Here is a 21,178-nt window from a genome sequence, read left to right as displayed (position 1 = left end):
TAAATCTTCACAGAACCGCTTGTTGCAATTTCAATGAGGTTCACTTGTTCAGATATTGATAGGTGGACTGGAGGCAGGGCATGAAAGGGATAACGAATCCAGTTGTTTGTGTCATCCGTTTCGGGAAAGTACCTGCCTAATTGTGCACCCAACTCACTCAACTCACTCAGGTGCTTCGCATATCACATTTGACATTGTCCGTAAGCTTGAGTTCATTTGCACACAAAGAATCATACAATGATGAAAAGACCTGTGTGTTGTCCTTGTTAATGCAGACAGAGAAGAGCTCCAACTTCTTAATCATAGCTACAATTTTGTCCCACACATTGAATATAGTTGTGGAGAGTCCCTGTAATCCTAGATTCAGATCATTCAGGTGAGAAAAAACATCACCCAGATAGACCAGTCGTGTAAGAAACTCGTCTTCATGCAAGCGGCAGTGTCACTAGGGTGGGCATTCTATGTTAATTGTCTATGTTTTGTATTTCTTTTTTTTGGGCCGGGTGTGGTTCTCAATCAGAGGCAGCTGTCTATCATTGTCTCTGATTGAGAACCATACTTAGGTATCTTTTTCCCACATGGGTTTTGTGGGTAGTTGTTTTCTGTTTTGTGTCTTTCTGCACCTCACAGGACTGTTTCGGTTTTCATTCGTTATTTTTTTGTTATTTCAGTGTTCAGTTCTAATAAAAGCATGAACATGTACCACGCTGCACCTTGGTCATCCACTTCTTCCACCAACAGGCGTTACAGTCAGACAAGTGAACATTAAAAAAAACATGTAATAAGGGAATTTATATGTTTAAAGTAATGACTAATGATTCCACCCTGAAATCATATAATTGTATGAAATGTGTTAGTAGTCATAATTCCATAATATGTGTGACTAGACCATTGTGTTGCTGTGTAGTGGTGTGAGAGTTGAGAGTACAAAGGACATCAGGAAAGAGGCTCCTTCTAAGGTCTCTCTTATCTGTGTGTGTATGTGTGCGTGTATATGGGGGGGTTATAAAAACTGCTCACATTTTGGTGGACTTTAGAACGTTCTCTGAATAAACCTTATGAACCATTTGCAGAAGCTGAGTCTTTGCCTAATTATTATTAAACCCAGGGTCTTACAAACCTCTGGGATTGGTCGAAGCTTAAATAATTGTTTGTTATCATCATTGGGATTGAAAATTCTCGTGACAACATGTCAATACTTTGCCCCTTGATAACCAGCGCACTTCTGTATGTTGTAAAAGCGTTAAATGGTTGCTGCCCATATCATTGCATAGTGCAGAAAATACATGAGAGTTCAGGGGCCTTACTTTAACAAAGTTAACCATTTTCATTGTAGTGTCCGAAACGTCTTTCAAGCTGTCAGGCATTCCCTTGGCACCAAGAGCCTCTCGGTGGATGCTGTAGTGTACCCAAGTGACGTCGGGAGCAACTGCTTGCACTCGCATTACCACTCCACTATGTTTCCCTGTCATGGCTTTTACGCCATCAGTACAGATACAAACACATCTTGACCACCAAAGTCCATTTGATGTCACAAAGCTGTCCATATCCTCTCCTGTTGTCCTGGTTTCCAGTGGTTTGCGGAAGAGGATGTCTTCCTTAATTGACCCCCCATAAATGTAATGGACATATACCAGGAGCTGTGCCAGGCCCGCCACATCTGTTGACTCATCCAGCTGTAACGCATATAATTCACTGGCTTGTATGCGAAGCAGTAATTGTTTCAAAACATCTCCTGCCATGTCACTGATGCGCCATGAAACGGTGTTGTTTGATGAAGGCATTGTCTGTATAGTTTTTTTGGGCCTTTCCCCCCAGCATTGTCCCAGCCATGTCCACGGCAGCAGGAAGAATTAAGTCCTCCACAATAGTATGGGGCTTGCCTGTCCTAGCCATTCGTTAGCTCAACATATAATATGCTTCTAGCCCCTCCTTATTAGTGGTATCTGTTGCTTTTATACCTCTCTTACTACTCGAAAGTCATCTTTGTTCTCGCTCAAAAAATTAACGTAGCTTATTTTTCAAATGGTCATGTTTTGTTTCTAAATGTCTGCGCAAGAGTAACGGTTAATGTGATTGGATGTTAATTATTTGACTAGGCTACCTGTATTTTACATTGTGTTGTTATTTCGCTGAACACGAGATGGTTTAATATTATTTTCGGCAGTAAATCGTGGCTACTCAGACAAGAAAAAAAACTCACTCAAATGTATAGCCCCGTTGGAAAATATAAATGTACTGTTTGAAAATGTGAAGAATGTGAAAAAAATATACATGTGAATTACATTTTTGTTTGGCGTACCCCCGACGGCATTGCGCGTACCCCTGTACTCTCACCCCAGTTTGGGAATACCTGCTCTGGTGGATGTGTCTTGACTACCAAAGTGTTTGGTCATGTCCCACTGACATTTTACATGCCTACTTCATGGCACATGTGCCAGCTCAATTGGAAACAGTTCTAAAATAACAAATGTTTCAAATGATGCTTTCAGATACATTTGATTGAAAAGATAATAATATTGTGAAGGTGAAATTAATTCTCAAAAATGTATTTTGGTTTTTTTTTTTTACAACATTCATTTTTGTAAAGACCGATGTAGAACCAGTTCTCCAGACCGATATCAGTATGAGCTAAATATCAAAGTGACCTGGGTCAAATGTGCCTACCTATGCGGTTCTCAGCACGTGAACAGGTCATGTTTTTGTACAATGAATGACACAGAAGGAGGCTCACTGCGCTCCATATAGCTAGCAATAACAATTTTCTTTTAGAAAATATCGGAGGATTTCATTACATTTTCATTATGTACAAATGTACATATTGTTAATACAGGCTTTTTTATGTGATATTGTATGAATTTCAAATGGCCTTTAAACATTGAGTTTGGATAATTAAGTAACCCAAAAAAGCAGCAAGACAAGAAAGGCAACCATCCCATTTTAGAGAAGCAATACCATTTCCAGAATAAACTGAATGGTTTTCATAATTACCATTGTGTTTCTGTTAGGTCAATGTTTCTTAAAAAGGGCCTCGGGGCCTCCTGAGTGGATCTAAGTCACTGTAACGCGGTGCAAGAGGCGTCACTACAGACCCGGGTTCGATCCTGGGCTGTATCACAACCGGCCATGATCGGGAGTCCCATAGGGCGGCGCACAATTGGCCAAGCGTCATCCGGGTTAGGGTAGGGTTTGGCTGGGGGCGCTTTACTTGGCTCATCGCTCTAGCAATTCCTTGTGGCAGGCCGGGCACCTGCAGGCTAGGCTGACCTTGGTCTTCAGTTGAATGGTGGTTTAGCGGGTCATGTTTCGGAGAACACATGACTTGACCTTCGCCTACCGAGCCTGTTGGGGAGTTGCAGCAATGAGACAAGATCGAAATTGGGGAGAAAAAGGGGTTAAAACACAGTTGGAAAAAAACATTTAAACAAATATACAGAAACTCAATTAATTATATGGTAAACATTTGTGAAAGTGCTACAAATGTTAATATGCTTACCGGTAATTTGACTTTGTACAGGTGAATGATAAATTGGCACGAAATTCTACAGGTGAGCGTGTGCAGGACATGGGTATCTCGTTGCCCAAACTACCGTGTGATGGGCGGGTCTAAAAGACATGTAACACATTTTTTTTTACTGGAGATCAGAAGTGTCCGGTGAGAGAGAAAGGTAGGTTGATGTTGCCAGGATCAGAGTAGTACAGAAGGTGTATAATGCTGAGGCAGTGAAGACCCCAAATTATTACTACTATATATTTTTTTAGGAACTCAGTTGGGGTCTCAACTTACTGTTGGTAGTTAAAATAGTATAATACACAAGGTGCAAGTTCAACATTTGGTTGTGCTTCAACAGTTTTTCTCTTGTGTGGTCAGTCACTGACAGTCCCTAAATTAGTCATGTCAGCTAGCAATATTTAGACTTGTAAGTTAGTCTAGCCAGTTATCTAAGCTTGTAGTAATTGTGGCCGAATACGGACCGGGCAACCTGACCTCCAGGCGGCCCCCAGTGAATTTGTTAGTCATTTTCACTCAGATGTAATTAACATGGCAATAGTCATGGCAAAATGTGTAGAATTGAAGGAAATTAATTTTAAAACTGAAAAATGTCTCTCCAACCCATGGAAAATTGGGTAGAATGGCAGGAAATGTAACTTTACAACTGCAAACATTTATTTCTGCCCCATGGCAAAATGAATAGAATTGCACAACATTTGTTATAACATTGCAAAATGTTCTGTCTTCCCCATGGCAAAATGTGTAGAACTGCAGGAAACTTGCTTTAGAACAGCAAAAATGTATCTCTGCCCCATGGCAAAATGAGTAGAATTGCATGGATTTGTTTTATAAAATGTCCACATTTTCTCTCCGGCCCATGGCAGAATCGCAACCAAATCTATGATCTATGAGATCAGGCTAAAATAACATGAATTTTAGTAAGATTGGCTTCTTAGCATTTTAGCCATGGTTATCAACTGTACTGCAGAAATGGAACGTAAATCATAGAACATAGATGTTGTGGTGGCAGTTACAGAGAAGTACTGCAGAGTGCTTACAAGGTGTGCCGAACGATAGTGTCCTGTCCTCCCAGGCTGCCAGCCTTGTGTAGGATCAGATAGGACCAAGTAGTGGAATAGTGGTGAGGTTTTAAAGGCTGTAGCGTTCGTTGGTAGGCAATTCTTCTTTCCTTTTTCCATCCTTTCCCCCTTCCCTTTTGTGCTACAAAGCGCAATGAATTCACACTCCAGATCCCGGTTTCCCAAAAGCATCTTAAGGCTAAGTTCATCGTTAGAACCTTTGTAGGAGCATCGTTAAATCTCCGAGATGTTTCCCAAAACCACCTTTATTATGATATGGACAAAAATGTGAAAACACAATTACAAAATACAAACACAAAATACCATAAAGATCAATGTATTGACTTAAAATACATGCCTTTTGTATTTTAAAATACAAAAATATATTTGTATGTAGCCAGCCCGAACATCAACAACATTCTCAGTAAAGGTTAAGTCTGCTAAATGACCAAAATACAAATGTGTATATGTGAAAATGAACATACCAAAGATAAACGGCAAAGCACAAAGGGTTATTAGCCTTGTTTCGGGGCAGAGCTCATCAGAGTAATATTCAGCATGCTTTGCAATTGTTCATTTTTACACTGAACAAAAATATAAACGCAACATGTAAAATCTTGGTCCCATGTTTTATGAGCTGAAATAAAATATCTCAGAAATCTTCCATAGGCACCAAAAGCTTATTTCTCTCAAATTGTTTGCAAAAATGTGTTTATATCCCTTTTAGCAATTCTCCTTTGGCAAGATAATCCATCCACTTTCCAGGTGTGGCATATCAAGAAGCTGATTAAACAGCATGATCATTACACAGGTGCACCTTGTGCTGGGGACAATAAAAGGCCACTCTAAAATGTGCAGTTTTGTCACACAACACAATGCCACAGATGTCTTAAGTTTTGAGGGAGCGTGCAATTGGCATGCTGAATGCAGGGATGTCCACCAGAGTTTGCCAGATAATTCAATGTTAATCTTTCTACCATAAGCTGCCTCCAACGTCGTTTTAGAGAATTTGGCAGTACGTTCAACCAGCCTCACAACCACAGACCATGTGTATGGTGTTGTGCTGACAGAGCGCCCCATGGTGGCGTTTGGGTTATGATATGGGCAAGCATAAACTACGGACAACGAACACAATTGCCTTTTATAGATGGCAATTTGAATGCACAGAGAGACTGTGCCATTCATGTTTCAGCATGATAATGCATGGCCCCATGTCACAAGGATATGTACACAATTTCTGGAAGTGGAAGATGTCAGTTCTTCCATGGCCTGTATGCTCACCAGACATGTCACCCATTGAGCATATTTGGTATGCTCTGGATCAACAAACAAAAAATGGTATAGAAAAGTATTTAGTATTTTGAAAATTCATTTACAGTATTTGAAAATGCAAAATACAAGATGAAGTGTAGTTCAAACCAGTGTCAAACTACAAAATATCCAGAAGTAATTCAAATACGTAATTCAAATACAAGTATCAGAAATATTGCCCGTCTCTGGCTTCCTCAGATGACTGGTAGAACAGCTAACTGGGTCATTAGATGCTTTTTTTGCCCTCCCATGTCATTTATACACGGAAGATCTCCAATAAACAAAGAATCACATGGTTTATGCGCCTCTCTGTTAACACAGATAACTTCAGAACAAAGTTGACTACAAACACAATTGAACCAAACAAGAGACATATAAAAAATGCTTCAAATTAAAACCCAAGATGACTGGAATAAATAATAAATACAGTAGGCAATAGGCCTTTTTCAATCATATTGAAATACATTTCATGTTTAACCAACTGAGTATTTTACTACTTGTATAGGATACTGTCTGTAATTTGTCTCAATATATGTCATGGGGAGCCTAAAAAGTGGGCAATGATGTGCCAAATCTTGATTTAGTGCATTATTATAGTAGGTGTAAGCATTATAATATTTGCAGCCATAGGTGATATCTTTCTAGCAGCTGATCCTTCGTCATTTTTGTGGAATAATTCTAATGCTAAACTAAGATTTGAATGGAGAAAGCTGATACGAGAGCAGCGGTGTTTTTGGAAAATAGGGTGCTTGCCACAGGGCAGCTGTAACAGCATAGTGTCGCCAGCGATAAGGATAGCAGACTGCACAATAAATAAGGAATATTGGTAGCCATCTAGATGTTACCGTGATACAGTCTACTCAATAGGGAGAACATGAATGGCAACAACACCGGGACACAGTGTCCTCCTTAGTTGTCACAACCCTGTGCCAAAACACTCGTAAACCTAAATTCAGGAAACCTAAATTCGGGAAACCGGGCACAGAAAAGTATGCAGAAACACAGGGCTAGATAAAAGGAGTAGAGTAATAGGGCCACACAAATACCATAGGTGGCACTCTAAGCACCTTTTAAGTTGGTTGCGATCGGCCAATACAAATTTGAAGAAGAAGAAGAAGAAGAAGAAATAGACCTCACCTACCTGTTACATGCATTCATGCTCCGTACACTGCGCGCAAGGACATTGCAACTTGATCTCTATCTTGATTGAAAGTGGAACATAGAATAAATACTGTGCAGATATAGTTAAGGGCAAAATAAATGTTGGTTTGACATCGACACAGAAGATGCATGTTTTGGACGCTCCATAAAAGTGCCTTCGAAGGTGAGAGATAACGTACTTCTTCTATATAGCCTACTGTACAGTAATAGCTCATTGCGATGATGTAACGTTAACTGGCTTAGTGTAAATCGAACGTTGGTTACCGACTGGATTTAAATCTGTTTCCATGTAAAAGGACATTGGTGGACAAGACAACTACTGTTGCTATGGTACTTTTTACCCCCTCCAATTGAGGCTTTCTTTCTTGTCTTTCAGATTGTTTATAGCAACGACATGACTACAGCAACAGGTGTTTGTTTGAGTTTATTTGATTAATGCATTAGTAACATGCACATTGGCAGCCAGTGGATTTCCTTGTCAGCCTTGTAACGTTATTTATGGAGCCAATCAAATGTGCACATTTGTGCCCACCGACATAACAAGGTTCTCATAACATCGCATTGGTTGTCTTGAATATCATAACCAGAGGGGTGACACTGGGACTTTCATATTGTGTGTGTGTGTGTGTGTGTGTGTGTGTGTGTGTGTGTGTGTGTGTGTGTGTGTGTGTGTGTGTGTGTGTGTGTGTGAGATGCATGCATGCATGCATCTGTAATGTATCAGTGTGTGTGTGTGCACGTGATCTGTATGTCTGTGTTTTTGTGTCATGTTTTCCATTCTCCTTTAGGGGGGGCCTATGTGTGTCAGTGAGATTCGGCCTCGTCTGTGTGTGTTTTGTGTGTAGCACGTAAAGTGTGTATCTTCCACCTGTATCCAATACACATCTGTTCAAAACAACAGATCTGATTTCAGATGGAAGCTGACAGCTATATTGGCTGTATCTTAAGGGGGGGTCCAACTCTTTTACCTCAGACCAGTACTTGATGCTCTTCCTTCCTTGCTCTCTTCCAGTCTTGGTATCCATCCCTGCTGTATCATTCCCTGTGACTGACCTCTCTGCTCCAGCATGTCTCGAGTGTCCTCCACCCCCAGGTACAGCCCCGGCTCCAACCCCCTGGGCTACTACAGCACTTATGAGCCCACCATGAGCTACCCCCGTAGGGGATCAGAGCTTCTCCACCTCCCGTTCCCATCTTCCATGTACGCCATCTCCACCTCCAGGAACCTGGGCCTCATCAGCCCCAGCCACAACCACAGAGGGCCAGAGAGGGGGAGAGCCCAGCTACCCCTCCCCAGGATCGAGGTCCCCCAGGCAAGTCGGCGCAGTGAAAGCTTCAGCCGAGCCCTGGGGGCCACCAACAAATGGCGGCCAGTTGGGGAGCGTAGTAACACCAATGGGGGTAGTAGGGGTCTCTCGCCGACTCGTCCGGCGTACCTTATGGTGTCCACCTCGCCCTTGTCCCGCCGGCATCGCTTGGTCAGCCAGTCGATCCTCACCCAGGACCTGGCCTCCATGGGGCTGTCTGACCAGCAGCCCTGCCCTGCCATCAGAGGACGGAGTCCAGCCAGAGCTGATTACTATAGCTTTCCCTACTGGGTCTCTGAGGTGAGTTAGTGGGACGGAAGTACTGTACATACTCTATGCATAGTTCTATACATAGTTCTATGCATAGTTGAATGGTGGGTGAAGGAGAGTGAGTGAGAAATACTGATACCATTATTCGTAAAAAATAAAATGTTGTGTACTGTGAGGCTGAGCTGATCTGTAGTTGATTTATAGTGCCTTCAAAGGTAGACTCCGCAATATGACGTACAGTTGAAGTCGGAAGTTCACATACACCTTAGCCAAATACATTTAAACTCAGTTTTTCACAATTACTGACATTTAATCCTAAAAATTCCCTGTCTTAGGTCAGTTAGGATCACTACTTTATTTGAAGAATGTGAAATTTCAGAATAATAGTAGAGGGATTTATTTCATATTTTATTGCTTTCATCACATTCCCAGGGGGTCAGAAGTTTACATACACTCAATTAGTATTTGGTAGCATTGCCTTTAAATTGTTTAACTTGTGTCAAATGTTTTTGTTAGCCTTCCATTTTTAACTTTAACTGATGTCTTGAGATATTGCTTCAATGTATCCACATTATTTTCCTCCCTCATGATACCATCTATTGTGTGACGTGCACCAGTCCCTCCTGCAGCAAAGCACCCCCACAACATGATGCTGCCACCCCTGTGCTTCACGGTTGGGATGATGTTCTTCGGCTTGCAAGCCTCCCCCTTTTTCCTCCAAACATAATGATGGTCATTATGGCCAAACAGTTCTATTTTCGTTTCATCAGACCAGAGGACATTTCTCCAAAAAGTACGATCTTTGTCACCATGTGCAGTTGCAAACCATAGTCTGGCTTTTTTATGGCGGTTTTAGAGCAGTGGCTACCAAGCTGTGACCCACTGGAATTGTGATACAGTGAATTATAAGTGAAATAATCTGTAAACAATTGTTGGAAAAATTACTTGTGTCATGCACAAAGTAGATGTCCTAACTGACTTGCCAAAACTATAGTTTGTTAACAAGACATTTGTGGAGTGGTTGAAAAACAAGTTTTAATGACTCCAACCTAAGTGTACGTAAACTTCCGACTTTAACTGTATATTCCAAAAGTAAACAGCAATAGTGGGTCAATTTCCACAACAACTACGAGTGTGGAAGCACAAGGCTCATCTTCAGCTGTTTTGGTTCTGTGACTACCACGCCGTGACAGCGTGAAGTAAACCTTTGTACATGCACAGATACTGTGTGTGACTGAAAAGTCTTGCATCTCACTCATCTCAATATCTGCTGTGCTGCTCGTGGCAATGTGATTTAGCTGAGTTTACATTTAAAGGTGCACATCAGCTGCAGATAAAGATAGCTATATGACTTGGATGTTCCATGGTGGCATTGGTTCCATAGGTTACTAGCTTTGCTTGCCAGGTCTCTGGGGCCGTGTCTTAACTTGACAGTGCATGCAGATTTAGTATTCTGATCATAGTTATGTTCAAGGAATTCCGAACACGTCATGCATCTACACCTATATTTAAATGTGTCCACAGTGTGTCCGGATTCCCTATTCCTGCGCTATATTCAAATGCCAGGCTAAATATGATAATAACACAACAGCAACTGATGACAGTAGCTAACTAGCCAGCTAACCTCTGTAGCTAGCAAGCAATGCTAAAGTGATTGCAAACTGGTTAGCATAACTCTAGCCAATCAAACATTTTTTCCCCGAAATATTAGCCAGCTGGCTAGCATTTGAGGCCAGCAAACACATTCCTCACACACTAGGAATGTATTTCTTCTAACGTTAGAATGAAAAGATAGCCTAGTGATTAGAGTGTTGGACTAGTAACCGGAAGGTTGCAAGATCGAATCCCTGAGCTGACAAGGTCAAAATCTGCCATTCTGCCCCTGAACAAGGCAGTTAACCCACTGTTCCTAGGCCATCATTGAAAATAAGAATTTGTTCTTAACTGACTTGCTTAGTTAAATAAAGGTGCCTCTCGGTCCCAAAACACAAGTTTTCTGGAGATTTGTGGGAGGAGTCCTGATGACATCGCCCACTGTATGCGCTTTCAGTAACATGATTGCGTCCAGACTGAGGAGAAATCCGCACACAGTGCATCCCTGACCACCTTCTGAAGTGGTCAGCCAGATCTGAACACAATCAGACCACAGTGACCTGTCTTTTCAATGTGGTCTTCGTATTCTGATAGCAGAAGTCGCATGTAAGTGTCAAGTGTAGACACGACCTGGGCTCTCAAGACAGGGCCGGTGGTAAAAGCACACAAGGACATTAAGGTGAAATAATTTAGGTATTTGTTCAATACTCACTGTAGACCACTTGATGGCATCCTTGCCTATGTCCAACAGAGAGGGCAAAGGAATACTATCTTTGACAATAAAGTACCAAAGTGGTAGAGACTAGAGAGCACTGAACAACTTGAAACCTTCACACAAAACTTTAATTGACACAAATGTAATACTTTGAGTTATGTGCATGTGCGCATGTCTCTCAAGTTAGGATTCAACCCTGCATTCTAAGAAGCAGCAGGTTTTGATGACTGTTCAGACGCACATTTAAAAATCTCCTGAAAATAATTACAGTCAATTGCATTTTTATTCACCGCACTGTCAGCAATTGTACTCCCAGTGTGACCTGGGGCGGTGCCACTACTATGAGAATGACAACAAGACTGAGATCCATATGTAGGCATTCAGCCTCTGCCATAACCAAACCCACTTATTAGTCATCATAGATTGTATTTATTCAGGGTTTTATACAGCCTTTTCAATGTTTCAGTGAAATGAGTTGTGACCTTTATGTCCTAAATCAGTTCATTTGGTTTCAAATAATACATTTAAAAAAATGGAATGGAGGACTAGCCTTATTCATAGTAGTGATGAGGGGGGAAATAATCTATAGTTACATCGGGATATTATCTTTGATGATATATTTGATTGTTTTGACAATATTGCAATATTTTTTTCCTTCATAGCTTGTCATCCATCTTCTATTGAAAGATAAACCCTAAATGCAAAAAAAAAACCCACTAGTGTAAGAGGTGGAAGAAGCCAAACCACAAAATAAGGTGTGTCTACATCATTGGTTATTGAGTGTATGTTGTTTGTTATGACAGTTTGTTTCTCAGTATCATCATCCTAGATGAGAGTAGACTTATGACTATCCATATCTTCTGAGTGGCGAATGTGAGTCATGTAGCCTGATCTACTGATGTGCTGTCTTGTTTGTTTGCCAGGGTGATGATGCCTCATCTAGCAATAGTATGGGAGGTTTCCCTAGAATGACTTTTCCCGCAGAGGCTTCCATGGCATCATGGTTATGTCCTGAATGACACCCTATTCCCTATATAGCGCACTATTCACCAGAGCTCTGGACAAAATCAGTACACTAGGGGTGCCATTTGAGATGCAGACCATGTGATTTATTGGGTAATATCAGGAATATTAGTAATGACTGGTGTTCTTTCTCTCAGATGTGAGCAGAGAGAGAGTGGGTGTGATATTTCAGAGTGTGTGCCTGTGGGTGAGAAGGTATTCTAATGTATATGTAGGTTTGTTTGTGTCAATATTATTGTGTGTAAGTTTGCATTTCAGTTTTATGGCTTGCATAACACGTGCACGACCGGTCAAAAGTTTTAGAACACCTACTCATTTATGTTTTTTTCTTCATTTTACTATTTTCTACATTGTAGAATAATAGTGAAGACATCAAATCTATGAAATAACACATGGAATCATGTAGTAACCAAAAAAGTGTTAAATAAATCTAAATATATTTTACTTCTTCAAAGTAGCCACCCTTTGCCTTGATGACAGCTTTGCACACTCTTTGCATTCTTAACAACTGTGCCTTCTTAAAAGTAAAATTGTGGAATTTCTTTCCTTCTTAATGCGTTTGAGCCAATCAGTTGTGTTGTGACAATGTTGGGGGGTATACAGAAGATAGCCGTATTTGGTAAAAGACCATATTATGGCAAGAACAGCTCAAATAAGCAAAGAGAAACAATAGTCCATCATTACTTTAAGACATGAAGGTCAGTCAACGTGGAAGTTGCAAAAACCATCAAGCGCTATGATGAAACTGGCTCTCATGATGACAGCCACAGGAAAGGAAGACCCAGAGTCACCTCTGTTCCAGAGGATAAGTTCATTAGAGTTACCAACCTCAGAAATTGCAGCCCAAACAAATGCTTCATGGAGATGAAGTAACAGACACATCTCAACATCAACTGTTCAGAGGAGACTGTGAATCAGGCCTTCGTGGTCGAATTGCTGCAAAGAAACCACTGCTAAAGGACACCAATAATAAGAAGAGACTTGCTTGGGCCAAGAAACACGAGCAATGGACGTTAGACCAGTGGAAATTTGTCATTTGGTCTGGAGTCCAAATCGGAGATTTTTGGTTCTAACCGCCGTGTCTTTGTGAGACGCGGTGTGGGTGAATGGATGATCTCTGCATGTGGATTTCCCACTGTAAAGCATGAAGGAGGTGTTATGATGTAGGGGTGCTTTGCTGGTGACACTGTTGGTGATTTATTTAGAATTCAAGGTACACTTAACCAGCATGGCTACCACAGCATTCTGCAGCAATACGCCATTCCGTCTGGTTTGGGCTTAGTGGGAGTATCATTTGTTTTTCAACAGGATAATGACCCAACACACCTCCAGGTGGTGTAAGGGCTATTTTACCAAGAAGGAGAGTGATGGAGTGCTGCATCAGATTACTTGGCCTCCACAATCCCCGACCTCAACCAAATTGAGATGGTTTGGGATGAATCGGACTGCAGAGTGAAGGAAAAGCAGCCACCAAGTGCTCAGCATATGTGGGAACTCCTTCAAGACTATTGGAAAAGTATTCCAGGTGAAGCTGGTTGAGAGAATGCCAAGAGTGTGCAAAGCTGTCATCAAGGCAAAGGGTGACTATTTGAAGAATCTCAAATATAATGTGATATGTCCTGTTTCATAGTTTTGATGTCTTCACTATTATTCTACAATGTAGAAAATAGAAAAAATAAAGAAAAACCCTTGAGTGAGTAGGTGATCTAAAAATTGACCGGTAGTGTATGTGTGGTCAATTGAATTGTTTTTAATGCATTTCTGTAATGTTTTTGATTTTACAGCCATTTTTGGAAACCTTTATTAATAATAAGACACATCCTAGCGTTACTGTTTCCAGAGACACCGCTCCTCTTCCTTTTCTTTCTCTGAGAAGTACTGAGACCATGGGCATGTTCATTAGGCACCTAATAGAATAAACAGACTGAAATGAACTGTGGGCACTACTTGGACTTGGTCAGTCCAATGAGAGAGGCTTATTTTCGTTTACATTCTAAAATGTTTTCAATTGTTTGCCCTAATGAATATGACCCAGGATTCTGTAGGTAATGTAATTGTCCCCAAAATAAATAGTTTCCATGCTAACGTTTTAACAGAAATCTATTCAGTTCCCACTGCTGTCTCTAAAATATCCTTGTTAAATTGATCTTGAATGGAACTCTGCCATTTGAGTCTTTTAGCTTTCCTTACCCAGACAGCTCTTTCCTGGAGTGACACAGTGATTGTGGAATGCGGTCAGGCTTAAACTGTCCTGGTATACTATATTGGCGAGGTGAGGTGACATCAGGAGGGAGAGAACCGGCGTGTTTAATTGTGTGCCTTGAATAACAACCAGGTTTATCCAGTGTGTGTGTGTGTGAGAGAGATCAAGGACATCTCACTTACGACAGATGTCATCTACCATCCAATCATACCTGATTCATCATCAAAGTACATGATGGAGTTACGTGGCATTGGACTCTGCCCAGCGCACACTTAATGGCTCTGGGCCACCCAGCAATAAACTGTTAACTTTACCTGTCTCCCTAATGGTCTGTACAGAGCTGTGAGGTTAACAAAGACTCTATCAAATCAAGGCTACAATTGCTGCTGTCCTCTGTGCTTTTCTGTGTCACGCTAGCTATATAGATAGATGTCAGGGCCGATGAGTCCTCCTAGGATGAAGGCTTCTAGTCTAACCAGCACATTCATTGTTCCTGTGTCCGTGTGTGTGCGTGACCATTTACCTGCTCTTTGATGTAAATGTCCACCTCTGACAGAACCCAGAGAGACCAGAGACTGGGGAGGTCCATGTGGGTTCTAGCACGTATACAAGGAACTGCCCAGACACCTCAGTCCTCTCGCTGTCTGTCTTTTCTTCTTACAAGGAACCATTTGTGTTTACCTGACTCTTAGAAATAAGGGTACGGTTAGGGTACAAATTGTTCCCTGACGTACAAAAAGATAGATCCAAATACACAATGTACCTTCCGAGGTACACATAATGATCTCACATGGTACTGTTCGGTACCTTTTCTTTTAGGTTACATGTGTGGATAATCTAGTATAATGGAACATTTTTTAACCCAATATTTTGAATGTAAAAGGTACAGTCATGACATTCTACGGTGAAGGTACATTTCTGTTTTCCAGGGTACAAACTTTTATTTTGTGAACCCTTAATACTCTCAATACCCACCATAAGATACAATTTGCCACTTGAAATTAACTTAATTAACTTTTGCCAATTGAAATTAACGGCTTTGTCACTGTGGTGCTATCCTAAAAGGAAGATTTGTACTATAATCATGATCATATTTCCCAGCATGCTATACTGCAGGTTGATTTTTAGAATTGTTTTAAATATCTGTGTTTTTGCATGTGCATTGATTGATGCTACACAAAGATAAATAACTCATTTCTAAACTAATCCATTTTTTGCACCTGTTACTGAAATGGTTCTTCTAGTTTAAATGGCTTAGGTAGTCTCCTCATAATGTTCCTAATTCTGGCATTCATCCTGAATGCAGGTTGCAGGCTAATAAAAATTCCAACTGTTGAATATCCTAGATAGGGTTGCAACTTTTCTAGAGATCTTGGTTGGAAAATTCCTTGAAATGGGAGGGAATAAGGAGGAACTCCGTAAAGTTACAGGAATTTTGCAAACCTACTTGTAGGCCTGATGTGGCCTGTAAACCATGAGTTTCATGATCACTGTATTAGGGTGAATTTAGGCCTCAAAATAAGGCATTATGAGATGTAATTTATTGTCATAAAGAGTTGTATATTCGGTTGAAAACAAACTAATTGAGCAACCATGTCATGGGTGGTAACTCTACAATTTACTCAAAGGCAAGGCACACTGGGAAATTATAATGGCGGCGTGGCTTAGTGGGGGCGTTGCTTTCAGTTAGTTATTTTTGGCCACCTTTGAGTGGAAGTGTTGAACCAGTTTTTAAGTGGTCTATGGTAGAGGTACATTTATGCCACTTACAAGGAACAAGTGGCTCTGTCACTGTGATGGCACTCTATAAAGGCTAAATGTACTTTATCTAAAGGCTATATGTACTTTATCTAAAGGCATGCTTTTGTACTTGTGGACTACATGTAAGAAAGGTACTATCTGAGGTATGAACTGGGGTGCACTTATGTTCCTATAAAAAAGGTACAAAGAATGTATCTTACAGGGTACAACTAAATCAAATAAAATAAAATAAAATGTTATTTGTCACATACACATGGTTAGCAGATGTCAATGCGAGTGTAGCGAAATGCTTGTGCTTCTAGTTCCGACAATGCAGTAATAACCAACGAGTAATCTAACTAACAATTCCAAAACTACTGTCTTATACACACAAGTGTAAGGGGATAAAGAATATGTACATAAAGATATATGAATGAGTGATGGTACAGAGCGGCATAGGCAAGATGCAGTAGATGGTATCGAGTACAGTATATACATATGAGATGAGTATGTAAACAAAGTGGCATAGTTTAAAGTGGCTAGTGATACATGTATTACATAAAGATGCAGTAGATGATATAGAGTACAGTATATACGTATACATATGAGAAATAATGTAGGGTATGTAAACATTATATTAAGTAGCATTGTTTAAAGTGGCTAGTGATATATTTTACATCAATTCCCATTATTAAAGTGACTGGAGTTGAGTCAGTGTGTTGGCAGCAGCCACTCAATGTTAGTGGTGGCTGTTTAACAGTCTGATGGCCTTGAGATAGAAGCTGTTTTTCAGTCTCTCGGTCCCAGCTTTGATGCACCTGTACTGACCTCGCCTTCTGGATGATAGCAGGGTGAACAGGCAGTGGCTCGGGTGGTTGTTGTCCTTGATGATCTTTATGGCCTTCCTGTGACATCGGGTGGTGTAGGTGTCCTGGAGGGCAGGTAGTTTGCCCCCGGTGATGCGTTGTGCAGACCTCACTACCCTCTGGAGAGCCTTACGGTTGTGGGCGGAGCAGTTGCCGTACCAGGCGGTGATACAGCCCGACAGGATGCTCTCGATTGTGCATCTGTAGAAGTTTGAGTGCTTTTGGTGACAAGACGAATTTCTTCAGCCTCCTGAGGTTGAAGAGGCGCTGCTGCGCCTTCTTCACGATGCTGTCTGTGTGGGTGGACCAATTCAGTTTGTCTGTGATGTGTACGCCGAGGAACTTAAAACTTACTACCCTCTCCACTACTGTTCCATCGATGTGGATAGAGGGGTGTTCCTTCTGCTGTTTCCTGAAGTCCACAATCATCTCCTTAATTTTGTTGACTACAGTGACAAGCGTTTGTAGCCCGTTAAGAATCTAAACCTGTTTCTAGGAGTGTAGTGTTTACTTGGAAATTCTGGTAACTGCTTTATTGCCTCATTATTACCTGCTTAAATTCCTTTTAAATTGCAGTGGGATTCAGTGAAACAAGTAGGAAATAAACCACTTGGTTTCAGGTAGTTCAACATTTTCTCAATAAGCACCAGAAAGTAACATTCTTACTCGAACTTTCTATATTGCCTTTTCTTTGTCTTTCCCTCTTTTGCCTCTCTCTGTTTCACACTATTTTATCTTGCTCACTCTCTCTCTCTCTGTTTCTCCATTAAAAAAGGCAGAAAGATCATATTAGCAGAGACTATGTATTGCCATGTTCTCTAAGTTGAACATTATGTCATGTCAAAATGAATAGTTTAGATACATGTGGCGCCCTAAAGCTGCCCTATTGGCTGGCAGCAACGGCACTGACACTCACCAACCAATCAGTACCCCCAGGAACACCACCAGCTAATGTTCCACCTTAAAGTGTACTATTGGGGGAGATGACTTAGTAGCGATAGCGGTAATTGACAGCTGGCTGGGAGCGGAGAGCAGAGTGTGGGTGGTGGTGATGATGTCAGAAGACCCTGTCAGGAACTCTGGGGCTGCATCTCAAATGGAAACATATTCTCTATATCAAGGTTCCTGGTGGCCAAGCATAGTTTTATTTGCTCCCTCAAGTTGAATTTTTTATTTTCCAGGAAATCAGTTCCAAGTGATTTTAATTTTGGAAATAGAGAGACAGAGTGCCTTTTAGAAAGTATTCACACCCATTGACATGTTCCACATTTTGTTGTGTTACAGCTTGAATATAAAATTGATTAAATCTAGATTTTTTTGTCACTGGCCCCAGAATGTCAAACTGGAAAAAGTGGAAAAAATTCAAATCTGAAATGTCTTGAGTCAATAATTATTCAACCTCTTTGTTATGGCAAGCCAAAATATGTTAAGGAGTAAAAGTGTGCTTAACAAGTCACATAATAAGGTGCATGGACTCACTCTGTGTGCAAAAGAAGTGTTATAGCCTCAATAATAATCTCTGTACTCTTTAATCGAGCAGTGAATTTCAAACACAGTTTCAACCACAAAGACCAGGGAGGTTTTCCAATGGCTCGCAAAGAAGGGCTGCTATTGGTAGATGGGTAAAAAAAGAAGGCATAAATATTCCTTTGAGCATGGTGAAATTATTAATTGCAATTTGGATGGTGTATCAATAGACCCAGTCACTACAAAGATACAGGCGTCCTTCCTAACTCAGTTGCCGGAGACTAAGGAAACCGCTCAGGGATTTCACCATGAGGCCAATGGTGATTTGAAACAGCTAAAGAGTTGAATGGCTGAGATAGGAGAAGATGGATCAACATTGTAGTTACTCCACAATCCTAACCTAAATGACAAAGTGAAAAGAAGGAAGGTCTGTACAGAGTGCAAATATTCCAAAACATGCATCCTGTTTGCAATAAGGCACTAAAGTAATAATTCCCCCAAAAATTGACAAAGCAGTTGACACTGTATTCCAGACAAATTATGTTTGGGGCAAATCCAACATAACACATTACTGAGTACTACTCTATATTTTCAAGCATAGTGGTGGCTGCATTATGTTATGGGTATGCTTGTAGTCGTTAAGGACTGGGGAGTTTCAGGATAAAAAAGAAATGGACTGAAGCTATGGACAGGCAAAATCCTAGAGGAAAACATGGTTCAGTCTGCTTTCCACCAGACACTGGGAGATGAATTCATCAGCAGGACAATAACCTAAAACACAAGACTAAATCTACACTGGAGTTGCTTACCAAGAAGACACTGAATATTCCTGAGTGGCCGAGTTACAGTTTTGACTTAAATCTGCTTGAAAATCTATGGCGAGACCTGAAAATGGTTGTCTAGCAATGATCAAAAACCAATTTGACAGAGCTTGAAGAATTTTGACAAGAATGATGCGCAAATGTTGTACAATCCAGGTGTAGAAAGCTCCTAGAGATTTACCCAGAAATACAGCTGTAATCGATGCCAAAGGTTATGTAAATGAGAGATTTCTGTATTTTATGTTCAATACATCAGCTAAAATTTCTAAAAACATGTTTTCACTTTCTCATTATGGGATATTGTTTGTAGATAAGGGAGAAACTTAAATTTATAAAATTTTGAATTCAGGCTGTAACACAACAAAATGTGAAATAATTCAAGGGGTATGAATACTTTCTGAATGTGATTGTTTACAAATGTAAGCAAGGTTTGAAATGATTGTTTTAGTCAAATATTATCTGTTTGGGCTTCTAAATGTTGTTATTTATTATGGTCCGGCCCCCCGACCAACCACTCAAGAAAAATTTGACCCGCAGCTGAATCTAGTTGATGATCCCTGTCCTATAAAGTGCACTACTTTTTACCAGGACCCATAGGGATCTGGTCAAAAGTAGTGCACTATATGGGTGGTTCTACAGAAGTGCTGCAAATTGCAGTCCTACCACCATGCAAACAACAGAGTCTCCAAACTTTTATTTACATCATGATATGCTCTAATTAAATCGAAGGCAATAAAAAAAAATGTTTAAAGGTTCTGTGCAGCCATTTTTATCTGACTATCAAACCATTTCTGCGTAACAATTAAGTAACTTACTCTGATTTAAAAAAATAAAAAATAAAGGTAAAAAAATAAACAAATGGCTTCTTAGCAAAGAGCAATTTCTCAAGCAAGAATTTTGCTAGGACTGTCTGGGAGTGGTCTGAGTGGAAAACTGAAAACTAGCTGATATTGGCAGAGAGGTTTGGAACTCTCTTTCTTATTAATATATTAACTCAGTGTTTCTTAATCCTGTTCCTGGAGACCCAAATGGTAAAAACTACAATGTGCACCCCTATCACTACACGCCTGATTCAAATGATCATCTGAAAATAACTTTAAAAAATAAAACAAACGGAAAAGTGGTGCGTGCATATGTATTCACCACCTTTGCTATGAAGCACCTAAATAGGATCTGGTGCGACCAATTACCTTCAGAAGTCACATAATTCGTTAGATTGCACACAGGTGGACTTTATTTAAGTGTCACGTGATCTCAGTATATATACACCTGTTCTGAAAGGCCCCAGCGTCCGCAACACCACTAAGTAAGGGGCACCATGAAGACCAAGGAGCTCTCCAAACAGGTCAGGGACAAAGTTGTGGAGAAGTACAGATCAGGGTTGGGTTATAAAAAAATATCAGAAACTTTGAACATCCCAAGGAACACCATTAAGTCACTTGTTAAAAAAATAGAAAGAATATGGCACCATAACAAACCTGACAAGAGAGGTCCACCCACCAAAACTCATGGACCAGGCAAGGAGGGCATTAATCAGAGGCAACAAAGAGACCAAAGATAACCCTGAAGGAGCTGCGAAGCTCCACAGCAGAGATGGGAGTATCTGTCCATAGGACCATTTTAAGCCGTACACTCCACAGAGCTGGGCTTTATGGAAGAGTGGCCAGAAAAAAAGCCATTGCTTAAAGAAGAAAATAAGCAAACATGTTTGGTGTTCACCAAAAGGCATGAGGGGAAACTCCCCAAATATATGGAAGAAGGTACCCTGGTCAGATACGGCTCAAATTGAGCTTTTTGGCCATCAAGGAAAACGCTATGTCTGGTGCAAACCCAATATCTCTCATCACCCCGAGAACACCATCCATGTTTTTCAGCGTCAGGGACTGGGAAACTGGTCAGAATTGAAGGAGTGATGGATGGTGCTCAATACAGGAAAATTATTGAGGGAGGCCTGTTTCATTCTTCTAGAGATTTGAAACTGGGACAGAGGTTCACCGTCCAGCAGGACAATGACCCTAAGCATACACCTAAAGCAACACTCAAGTGGATTAAGGGGAAATATTGAAATGTCTTGTAATGGCCTAGTCAAAGCCCAGACCTCAATCCAATTGAGAATCTGTGATATGACT

The 21,178-nt window shown here is 40.7% G+C and overlaps 1 protein-coding gene across 2 annotated transcripts in view; it reads left to right on the top strand.

Annotated features, from left to right (window-relative positions):
* Positions 1-7,009: 7,009 nt before the first annotated feature.
* Positions 7,010-21,178, top strand: part of LOC109892914 (ubiquitin carboxyl-terminal hydrolase 2) — a 47,740-nt gene continuing 33,571 nt past the window's right edge. The window contains exons 1-3 of one of the 2 annotated variants that reach the window (XM_020485795.2): positions 7,010-7,207; positions 7,421-7,454; positions 8,057-8,651. In XM_020485795.2, coding sequence (XP_020341384.1) covers positions 8,112-8,651 — 540 coding nt within the window. In that variant the 5' untranslated portion in view covers positions 7,010-7,207; positions 7,421-7,454; positions 8,057-8,111. The remainder of the gene's footprint in view (positions 7,208-7,420; positions 7,455-8,056; positions 8,652-21,178) is intronic. The other variant, XM_020485796.2, reaches the window with a different exon arrangement.

This window comes from Oncorhynchus kisutch, linkage group LG6, assembly GCF_002021735.2.
Source record: "Oncorhynchus kisutch isolate 150728-3 linkage group LG6, Okis_V2, whole genome shotgun sequence".
In the NCBI taxonomy this organism is placed as follows: domain Eukaryota; kingdom Metazoa; phylum Chordata; class Actinopteri; order Salmoniformes; family Salmonidae; genus Oncorhynchus; species Oncorhynchus kisutch.
The sequence above is the reverse complement of the archived record's forward strand: the minus strand, read 5'-3'. Positions and strand labels throughout refer to the sequence as shown.